The sequence below is a fragment of the Rattus rattus genome, chromosome 11, assembly GCF_011064425.1.
Source record: "Rattus rattus isolate New Zealand chromosome 11, Rrattus_CSIRO_v1, whole genome shotgun sequence".
Classification (NCBI taxonomy): domain Eukaryota; kingdom Metazoa; phylum Chordata; class Mammalia; order Rodentia; family Muridae; genus Rattus; species Rattus rattus.
Window position 1 is genome coordinate 67439020 of NC_046164.1, and position 11557 is coordinate 67450576.

Below are 11557 nucleotides of genomic sequence, written 5' to 3' on the forward strand. Positions count from 1 at the left end.
GAACTCAGAAATCTGCCTGCTTTTGTATCTGCTTGCTTTTGTATTTTCCTGACAAGCTGGCTCAGAGCGTAGTTGCCTCTGTTCTTTTAGGTTTTTGAGGCTCCTTATACAATTCATATTGTATCTTTATATTTTGCATAGTTAAGAAATTATATATTCTTGAACTCATGTTTTCAGAGTTTTCTTCCCATAGTCTTAAGGACTCTCCTGAAGGTCTCAGTGTTTACCATTTTGCTGAGACGTTAGCCACAGCCTCGCTTCCCAAACTCATACTGTCTTTTATCATGGATTCATTAACCTTGGCAGAGAAGACAGTCCCCAATAAACTTGGCAGGGAGAATATTTCCTGAAGGAGGAACATGAGTAAATATATATATATATATATATATATATATATATATATATATATATACACTTTTATATTAACAAGCTTCATGCCCAGCAACCGTCAACACTCAAGGAGGCCCACACCCTGTTGGCTCTGTTCCAGAGGCAGGAAACCATGACATACTGTCCCTTCCACATGGCTAAGCAGGACTCAGCAGTTTTCGTTTCTTTGCTTTTTTAAGGCAGTGTAGCCCAGGCTCTCATAGCCATCCACCTGCCTCAGCTTGTTTCTCATACACTTCAATGACCACTGTGGTTATTACTGTAGACTTAGGTAGCATGTGGTATGATATTCTTCCTATCTTATCCCTAAGTCGGGAGGGGGGAATTTGAATGAAAATAGTTGTCAGCATATCTTTTTTACAAATGTAAGTTTTTCCTTTCGTTTTTGCTTCTTGTACCTTTTGTAAACTATTTTGATGGCCTTTTAATACTATATGTATAGATTAATTTTTTTTTATTGTCAGGCATAGTGGCACTTAGGAAGTAGAAGTAGTCAGATGTCTGTAAGTTCAATGCTCAGTCCAAAGAGTGAGTTTTAGGAATCTAGTTATACATAGAGAGATCCTGCCTCAAAAAATATGCAGCTATCTGTGTATGCATGCATGCATGTGCACATGCACCTGCTGTAGTCCACCTATGGAAGTCATAGGACAACCTCCAGGGTGGCAGTTCTCTCTTTTCCCTTTTTAATGTGGCTTTGTAATACTGAATTCAGGTCCTCTGGCTTGTGTAGCGGGCGTATTTACCTTCTGAGTCATCTTGCAGTCTTCTGTGTTTATTGATATTTACCAAACATTAGCAGTGTTTTCCGTTACTGGACACATTTTGGGGAACATCTTTATGCATAGAACATAGCTGGGCAAACAGTTTGTTGATCCTGATGGTCAAAGGCATTCCACCGGTGGTCTAAGCACTGGACAGTCTCTCTTGTTCACTGTCATCTGCAGTCTCCTGTGGTGTGCAGTGTAAGGTAGAGCGGAAACTTCAGCTCTTGGCATGCATGGTCCACATCCAGGCACTGCTCATGCCATTTGCTGTCCTCCCCTCTGGACCTGCTTGTAATGTACACACAGCAGTTTTGCTTCGTTCCTGGGATGTGTCTCACTCCGTGTTGTTTTGGTCACCCTTATGCTAAGACACCAGTTGGTTAATCTTATGCCGGTTTGATACAGTCTAGAGTCATTTGGGAGGAGAAGCTCTTAATTGAGAAAATGCCTCCATCTGACTACCTGTAGGCACGTTTGTAGGGCATTTATTGACTGGTGATTGGTGCGGGATGGTTCAGCTCATCACGGCCAGTGCCATCCCTGAGCAGGTGGTCTTGGGTGCTATAAGAAAGCAGGGTGAGCAAGTGATGAGGAGAGGCCAGAAAGCAGCACTCCTTCATGGCTTCTGAATCATTTCCTGCCTCGAATTCCTGCCCCATCTTCTTCATGGTGGCCTGTGATGTGAAAGTGTAAGATGAGATAAACCCTTTCCTCCCAGACTTGTGTCAGTCATGGTGCTTATCACAACAGTAGAAACCCTGGCTAGAACTGAAAATTGTAAGAGCCTTGCTAAACCGGAATCCTTCACCTGTGTCAGTGAGGTCATCGAGGGTGCAGAGGGATGGGAGCATGAAGAGTGGCATAAGCCTCTCCCGGAGTGGGATGAGTCCCAAACTGAGGACCTTTGTCCCATGTCTGTTGTTGTGATTAAAGACCCTGACCAATTCCAACTTAGGGGAGGAGGGGTTAAGTTGACTCGAGATTCCAGGTTACAGTCTATGCTTATGGGAAGTCAAGGCAGGGAGCCGGGCACATCGTGTCCAAGAGGAGAGAAATGAATGTGTACATGGTAGTGCACAGCTAGCTTTCTCCACAGTTACATAGCTAGGGCCTGAAGGTAGGGTGTGGAGCCACCTACATGCAGGCTGTGCCTTTGCACACCAATGACAACGCTGACGGCTGGTTTCCTAACAGTCATCCCCACAGGCCACCCTGATGTAGACGATTTATTATTGAAGACTCTTTTCCCAGCTGATTTGTAGGTTGTGCCAAGTTGACAAAACTCATCAGCGTGTGGACCACGGGGGAAGGGTCCCATCGCTGTCATAATAACACCGCCTGACCCTGTCATCTGTCCTGACCAGGGTTGAGGCCTTACAGCTACAGCAGAGATCCGAGAGCCAAAAAAACACTACTTCCCCAGAGCACATTCCCTTGACCAGGCTCCCCAGCCAGAACATTCTGGAAAAATCACCAAGGCTGCATTTCAGGAGCTCAACTACAAACATTCCAGAGTTGTGTCTGCAGTGCCCAATAATTCCTGGGCTGCCTCACCGTGGAGGGGAATAAAGCTAAGTTATTGCTGCTGATGCAGCCGTTTCCTCCTGCCTGAACTCTGTTTTTCTATCTTTTCCTTTCACCTTTAACAGTTGATTGGTGCCAGGGCAGTCCCTGTCTTTGTCCCGAGAGCTCTTGATCTACCATTCTGTAAACCTGAAATTTCTGCAAATATGGCTGTGGGTTCATCCTCTCGGCATTTTTGTACAGACTTAGCATAAGCCCTGGGGTTTGGGGCTGATAATCCTCATCAGGTTTCCATTGCCCTTGGGTAGGAAGAACCCGCTGAGCTGAGCCAAGTGCTTCAAGGATGGCCAAACTGATGGTGAAATACTTGGCAGTACCTGGGAAGGGAGATAAGGCTGTGCTCAGAGTTCAGCTGCTGGTGACGGCCTTTGCAGCCATGTTTTATGGAAGAGCTCAGAGCACTGTAAGATAAAGGCCCTCATAATGTGTGTGCATGCATGTGTGTGTGTGTGTGTGTGTGTGTGTGTGTGTGTGTGTACGTGTGTGTGTGTACATAGACTGCAGGTATGAGTATACAAAGTGTCAGTGCTGACCAAAGCAGCAAGAAGCAGCAGTTCTTGGCAACACATGAAGCAGGCCTCCAAAACTACCCTCCGCTCAGCACAAATAATGTGTACCAGGAGGAAGGACTGGGTGTGGCTGGCTGGAAATCTCAAGTCTTAGCTGGGGCCTTGTTTCCATTTCACAGTGCCAGGCCTTTCAAACCTACTTACTGACTTTGCTCATCCACCAGGCACGGTACTAGGTGGGAAAGAAATCACTAAGCAAGAATCCATGGCTCCTGCCTTCCCAGAGTGCTTCACCCTGCAGGAAAGACTAACAACATGCGAGCAACCAGACAGATTTCTCACCTGCTCCAGTAAAGCCGCAGGGCACTTCATAAAGAACAGCGGTGGTTGTGAGAAATATGGGCTTTGAAGGTCCATGTGAGAGGTTCAAACTTCTCACAATGTCAGAGTTTTCAACAGAGAATAGGCAGGATCTAATTGATATCTGCAGGTTGTTACACTAAATTTTGTGTGTGCATGTACGTGTGTATGTGTGTGTGCACCATGTGCGTGTGAATGTGAATGCTATTGGATATGGGTGGAGGCCAGAGGATGACTTTCAAGGTTTGATTTTTCTTGAATCAGGTTGTCAGTCTTGGCAGCAAGCACCCTTACTGGCTGGGGCATTTTGACCACGTATTTGTATTTGAAACAGACCATTCTGGTTACTGGGAGGGAGTTGATTGAAGAGTAAAGAGATGAGAGCTGGCAACCTACTTAGGAGGCAACTGCAGGCATTCAGGCAAGAGGAGAGCATGAAGCAATGATGTGTGTGTACATGATCATGTGTACACACTGAGCATTTCTCTCTCTCTCTCTCTCTCTCTCTCTCTCTCTCTCTCTCTCTTCCCCCTCCCCCTCGTGTGTGTGTGTGTGTGTGTGTGTGTGTGTGTGTGTATGTGTGTGTATGTGTGTAAAGACTGGCCCATGCAATTATGAAGGCTAAGAAATCCCAGAATATGGCATCTACAAATTATTGACTCATAAGAGCTGCTGGTGTGGTTTTAGATGTGGAAAGTAGGGTTGGTGTGAGTTCTAGGCTTAGCTTAAAAGACCCGAGGATGAGTGGAGTAGCGGTGGTAGCCTGGAGCCTCGAGCTGGGGAAGACAGGTGCTCCAGGGCCAGCAGGTAGTTGAGGGTGGGTGCTTCCCCACCCATACTCCCTTCACCCTGCCCAGTTCTCAGTGTGCTACACAGGCTTTAGCACACCAGGGAATCACCCAGTTCCTCAGTGCACCAGTCCAATGTTGACTTCATCCAGAAACACCCGGACAAACCCCAAAATGATTAGTGGGAAGAGGAAGTCAGAACCTCGCCCATGGGAAGGACACACTGACTGGAAATATCTCCATTGGGAACCCCAGTGTGACCATTTCAATGGCTTCCTTGTCATCTCTGCTGGATTCCTGATTGGATGACATCACCTATCTGCTGCCTTGGCTCACTATGTACTTAATAAGCTAACTAAGTACAGCCATCTCCAGCGCATTCTCCAGATAGAACAGTAAGGTGGTGGCTGGGAAGATGGCTCAGTTTGGTAGTGATTGCTAAGGACAGTGACATATGTCTGAAACCCCAGTGCTGGGGACGAAGTTGTGGTGACAAGTTGAGGAGCCCTCAAGTGCACTGTCCAGGTAATCTAGCCAGACAGATGGACTCCAGGGTCAGTGAGATTCCCTATTTCAAAATATAAGATGGAGAGTGACTGAGGAATACATTCAACATTGACATTTGTCCTTGACATGTATGTATACACGTGTGTCTGTGTGTTCACATGCACATGTGCACATACATACACACACTTGTACACACAAACATACACAGAGTAGATGAGGCATTCAGGTGGAGTCTTCATGATTTAGCACTGGAATTTTCATTAGAAGATAGAGACCAGCATATACACATATACATACATGTTCTGTATACTTGTTCCATGATGTCCTGAATTAATCTGGGGGCTCTGCAATCACTGAATGCAGTCCCCAAACCTCTTATTTAGAGCCATGAGTCAAAGTAAGCCTCTTCCCTCTCTAGATGTATAGTTCGTGTTTTTACATTACAAGCAGCAGGAAGACGGGCAAGCAGAGTGGAAACCTATAGAAATTCTTAGAGGTCAGTGGCGATGAGGCACGTGACGGACTCAGCAGCACAGGGCTTGCTGGCAGCCTTTACAAGAGCAGCTTTGTAAGTGCCGGGTGAGGACCACAGAGTCTACGCTATAAGCAAAGGAAGCTGCTGGAGAATTGCAAGCTGGTGTCTCACTTGCTTTGATCTGGCCATTCAGGAAGCTCGAGGACAATGAATCAGTGAGTGACAGATAACAGGAAATGGCAGAGAATCAGATACTCCACAGGTTACGACAAGAGATGCTCCACAGAGAGCTGGTTAGGATATGCTGGATCGAAAGGCCTGACAAATAAATGCTAGAAATGAAGGTGGGGTTGGTGGCCAGGGTCAGGTGAATCTCATAAAACCACTGGAGGACATCAGAGGTTGGGAAAATGTTCATTTTAGCATGGTAGCCCTGGTTAGTGGGTGGGAGGTTGCTTGCTGGGAAGGGAAAGATGTCAGGACACAGGCCTGGAAGCTGTTGTTCAGGGCTGAGGTCAGGAAAAGGCTTGTCTGAAATGGTGGTTCTTAACTTGGGAAAGGGGACGGCATGGATTCTCGGGCAAGTCGGCCTGAATGCTTGTCCCCTACAGTGTTGGCTTCTGACGTCAAATGGAGCTGGCCAGAAGACTATGTGAATAGGTCCTGTGTAGTTCCACTATATTGATTCACGTGTCCCTTGTATGAACCTGTGGCATTTGTGTTATCATCACAATTTACTGATGAAGGGAGTGGGGACAGAGCCCGAGGAACCGCCCAGCAGCACATGGACACCCAGAACTAAGGTGGCCACCTCATCACTCCCTCACTTAGCTCCTTTGCTGACTTCATTGTGTGATTAAATCAGTTGCAAAAACATATATAACATTGGTCCCAGCAGACATCAACCCTCCTTCTGAAGGACAAGACACGAGAGATGCTTGATTGACATTTTTACTTAGGAGAAAAAGAGTTAACAGCAGAGAGAGGCCTGTGAGAAAACTGAATGTCGGACCCAGTTTGGATGGAATGCGCATCCGGTGTATCCAGTTAATGCCAAGGTTGGGAGGGAGCAGATGGAGCCTTTAGCAGATGTGGAGAGACATGTGACCAGTTCACTCTGGAGGACGGTGCCTGGGTCAGGGGCTGTGCTCACCCCTGGCTCTTGGTGATAGACTGGGACCCAAAAAGCAGCATCCCATTTGTTAGTTTTGAGGTCCAAAGCAGAGGACCCCTAAGGACTTGAAAACCTTGGTTTTAACTAACAGGTCCCAAGTTTTCTGCTAGGAGGGGGTGGGGTTCTTCTTTCTGTGACCCTGCAGATGGTTTGGGGACAGAAGGTTCTGCCTGGATGGGCCTGACCGTCACTTGTGTTGTTCATAGCTCAATTCCACCGTGTTTTCAGCTCTAGCCACGCTCATGTTGGAGCCTCGTGCCTGCCTTCGCCCCTCTGTAGCTCACCAGCTCTAGGCCTGTAGTCCTCTGAGAACCCCCAACCCCCTCAACAATTGGTGACCTTGATCGAGTCAAGTCACTCAGTTCACCATTAGTTTCCTTCAATGTCCATCCCAGGTATGTAAGAGCTGAGCCTCGTGACTGGGGCATTTGTGACAGGGTACTGCCCACCCCCCAACAGTGCAATCTGTTCCCAATGGTTACAGCCAAAGGGACACTGTGTCCCTAGCAGAAGCTAGAGCATCTCCCAACCCCTTAGGTACAGCCATTTATACAGGTGGGGTGAAAAGGACTGAGACACGGATTTGATGGAGAAGAATCAACGATTGCATCATGGGATTAGCAGGTGCTCTGAGGGAAAGTGGAGAAAAACCTGTGTAAGGCCACTGTGGGGCAACACAGCAGCACCCCGCTTCTCACAATGGAGGTTTATTTGGCTTTCATCACCCTTCAGTGAAAGGGTGGCTCGTTCACACTACATAAAAACCTTGTAAATACATCGCGAAAGCAGTAAAAACGCTTTAAAATGAGAGAAAGGAAGGAAAGCTTGTGCAGGCAAGAGGGAAAAGGTTGAAGCTCCATTGGGTGTAAGCAGAAGCAAGAAGAATGGTCCCATTGTTCCATTAAAGCAGTCACAAAGGCATGGGGTTTTGCTGTTCCCACGTGCTTGCTCCCCCAAGAGAAACCAGTGTACACTTTCCTGTGTGTACCTCTTATACTCCAATGAGACGCCTAGGAGCTGAGGCTCCCACCTGTGCACAAAGCATGCTCAGAGGCAGGCTCCTCACTGGTCTTTCAGAAGGTAGAAAGACGCATGGCAGGTCTAACAGCTGCACTAAAAGGAGACCTGGGGGACCCAGCTTCAGGCCTCTGAGTTGTTCTGGTCCTGCTGTCTTAGCTCTGCCAGTCTGGAGGACCCGTGGCCTCGGGGATTGGGTGTTCTAAGGCACTGCAGTCATCTGAGAGGAACACCAAGTCCTGGAAAAGACAAGCATGCAGTGAGCAGACATGTTGCTGCCAATGTCTCTGGAGCCTGCAGGCAATACTAGGACTTCTGTCACCCTCCAAGACTGTCCGAGCATCCCTGGCATGTAGAAATACGTCTCTGTTCCCAAGGAGAACAGGGTGCTTGCTTTCTTGGTATTCTCATTGGCATTTACTCAGGTTTTGGTTGACCAGATGGACAGATGACTGGGTGGGTACATAGGGTGAATGGGTGCAGCCACTACAGAACAGCACCAGTTCCCACCTCCAGCCACTTCAGCCAGTGCACACGGTGCACCAGAAGTCACTCTGCTAATTTCAACTTCCCTTGCTCATAACAAACCAAGGGAGTTCAGGAATGAAGAGGGCTGCTGCAGGAGAAAGCATCAGCTAAGAATTCTGGAGGGGAAGGCCTTACTCTGGCCAGGTTGGTGCCTTTATGTATACACACAGGTACCCATCTCATATACTTCCCTTCATATTCAAACATACATATATGCAAAGGGGAGTCTGAGGAGATAATTCAGTCGGTACAACCAACCTGAGTTTAATTCCCAGGACCCATGTAAGAGGATGTGCATAGCCAGTATCGTGGAGCACAAAGACAGGAGGATATTTGGGGTTCAATATCTGCCAGCTTAGTTCAAGGAAATAGGCAGAGAGCATCAGAGGAAGACATTTGACATCCTCCCACTGGACTCCACTTGTGTATGTATTCCACACATTCATATTCTGTCTGTCTGTTTATCTGTCTGTTTGTCTGTCTCTCTCTCTCTGTCACACACACACACAGGCACATCAGTTTTTTTCAGGGGGGTTAGAATTTAGAATTCTACATTTATCTACCACCTTGTTAGGTATCTTAGGGAGAGAGTATCAAGTATAAAGTGGTCACACTGTAATGGTGTAATTATTAGGATCTTCCTCCTGATGTTACCAGATGGACACTTAAGCCCCCAGTTCACCTGAGATGCGTGAAGGAGTGCTCCCACAGGGAAGGAAACAAAGAGGACAGAGCTCAACACTATCTGGGGCTGTGGGATCTCAGTGTCAGTTCTCTGTGCCCACTGTCCAACTACCAGCTCCTCTGACAACATGCACACCTAGATGCTGCTCCTTCAGAAAGTGTCCTCTGGCTACCTCTGGCTCTCGCACTTTTCCTTGCGTGTCTGTGGAGTGGCCTAGGAGTGAGTCACCCACGTGGCCTCCATGTGCAGAGCTGTGGGAGGTTAAAGGGGCCTATTCTGAATCCTGCTCACTTAACAAGGGTGACTTGCAGAAAGGCTGCTTGGACCAGAAGTCCCTCCCTCTGCCCTCCTTCCAACCTTCCCCGGTCTTCAAGTGCCTCACACACCCGCCTGCAGAAGGAGTTCATGATGGTATACAGCTTCCGCACTCTGTCCTTCAGCGTATCTACTTCGGCCATTTTCCAGCACTGAGGAGAGGCCACAAAGTCTCGCAGCTTGGCCAGCACACAGTAATTCTGAGAGTGGGAACAAGAGAGGCTATGGGATAAGGGGGAGCCAGAGGGCCAGGGACTGAGTTTATGAGTCCTCCAACATAGCACGCGGCATTTCCCCAACCCTGGCTGTTCCCCCAAGCCAGCAGCAGAGGTAGTTCACATCCACCCCACTCACCCCACTCACCCCACGCACCCACCCCACCAGGCAACACCCTCTTACATGGATATCCAGGTAAAGCCGGGGCAAGTACCTCACACATGAATCCTGCAGGAAGGAAGGAAGTGAATGGGACAGCCATAGAGACAGCTCGGTCACAGTCTGCTCCCTGACAGCTGCCCCCAGACAATGGCCACAGAGCTTTTATTTTTCCTGCTGCCGTGACACCCACAGAACATCTCGCACTGTGACAAGAATCTTCTCTCCCAGAATCTCACATCAGTGCATGGCCTTTACAACACTCCGAATTAGGACACCAATCTACACAAACACGTGTACCGGCATGCACAAACATACCTATGACAGTATGTAGTACTGTAGATATTCATATATATGAAAACTGGTTTTATAGCAGCTTTCTTGTGGAAATTACATACATAAATATATTTTATACGTTTACCCATGTAAGAGCCTAAATCTATAACATAGACTCAACAAAGTTTGTAAGATATAACACATCGCTGTAAAGAGGTGTGTGTGTGTGTGTGTGTGTGTGTGTGTGTGTGTGTGTAACCAAAGGCCTGTGTGTGTAGAAGCAAAGGCCTGCACGTCTAGTCCCTTCCCTCCATGTAACTCTGTGTGACCTGGGGCTGCTGTCTTCGTTCTTTGTGACTCAGTTCCTTAGAAGACCAAGTGTTTTGTCTTCCGCTTGGTCCCACTCTGTAGCGCTGAGCCTCTGATCTTACCCTCCAGCAGCATAGACCCCTAAGGTCAGTGCTGTATCTGTTTCACGGCAAGGAATAAGGTTACAACTGTCTAAAGTGCTGCACAGAAGAGCATAAGTTTCTTGCATGGTGGGGCTAATAAGCAGCATGCAAAGCCATTGGTGCTATGCAATTCATATTTCAACACCCTTACCACCACCACCACCCTCACTACCACCATCACCACCTCCACCCTCACCTCCACCCTCACCACCACCACCACCACCACCACCACAAGGGCCAGAATGGTTGCTGCCCTCCAATTGCTATACCAGCAATAGCCTCTAGGTGGCAGGCTCACAAATACTATTTTTTTCATGGTCCTTTGTGCATTTTCCTATTGTTCTACAGTCTATCCTGTTTATCACGAGGTAGTAATGAATGAAATTTAACATTTGAAATGTAAATTAAAAGTGTTAAGATAACGTGAGCCCTGATACCTGAGGAATGGTGGGGTCTCTTTGAAGGGTGTGCAAGCAGCCGAGTGACACCTTTAAAGTTTACCCAGGCTCTTAGTGGAGTCCAATGGGCTTTGCTTCTTTTAAAGATAAGCATGCAGAGGACTTTGACTCTCTTCACTTGTGGCCCTCCTCAGGGGACTCCCCTGAGTTCCTGGGGTCTTCCTCTGGGGATAGGGCTAACAGCTTTAACACTTGTCCCATGTCCCTGTGGTCAGTGGGTCTCTCAGCCCCATCATACACAGGAGAATGTGATTATCCCCTTTCTTTACAGAGAAGGAAGCCGAGACAGAGGGCTGAGTAATTGTCCCGTAGTACCTCAGCAGATAAGGAGTGTACCACCCCCTTAGCATACATTGTTGGTCATCGGGCTAATGACAGAACTGAAGAAGCTTAATTAATTCATTAGTTCTGTGTATCTCTGAATACCTAGTCTGTATAGTGAGATGTTATTTTAAAAAAATTATCTATCTATCTATCTATCTATCTATCATCTATTTTCCCAAGGCAAAAGGCAAGTGAAGAACTTACCTCAGGCTCTGAAGCCTGCAGGCTCTGGAAGTCTGCCATGATCTCACGGCTCAGGGTCAGCATCCGGGAGTAGCAGGTGGGGGGCGCAGGCTGTACTGTCAGAGGCCAGACCACCAGCAGCAGTGACAGCAACAGAGGCAGTGTCCTTGGTGCCATAGTGCCTGCTGCCTACTGCTGGGCCAGCTGCCCCTTTAAATAGCTGCTTGGAGGGGGGATATCGAGGGCTTTAGCTCCCCACCTTTTTCCTGTGGGGCCCCTGCCAGGGCCAGGCATCCAAAGAGGGTGGGACCAAGAATGCGACACTCCCATAGGGTCTGGGACACTGGATTCTTTTAGAAGGAAGCTGTAATAAGGGGGAGGGTGCATAGT

At 47.8% G+C, this 11557-nt stretch overlaps 1 protein-coding gene across 1 annotated transcript; it reads right to left on the reverse strand.

Moving 5' to 3' along the window:
• Positions 1-6315: 6315 nt before the first annotated feature.
• On the reverse strand, positions 6316-11344 carry Cytl1 (cytokine like 1). Its single transcript, XM_032916387.1, has 4 exons — positions 11189-11344; positions 9499-9543; positions 9171-9299; positions 6316-7810 (listed from the first exon to the last, which is right to left on the reverse strand). Exons 1-4 carry the CDS (start codon positions 11342-11344, stop codon positions 7727-7729), a joined length of 414 nt encoding a protein of 137 aa, XP_032772278.1. The 3' UTR covers positions 6316-7726.
• Between the last annotated feature and the right edge of the window lie 213 nt (positions 11345-11557).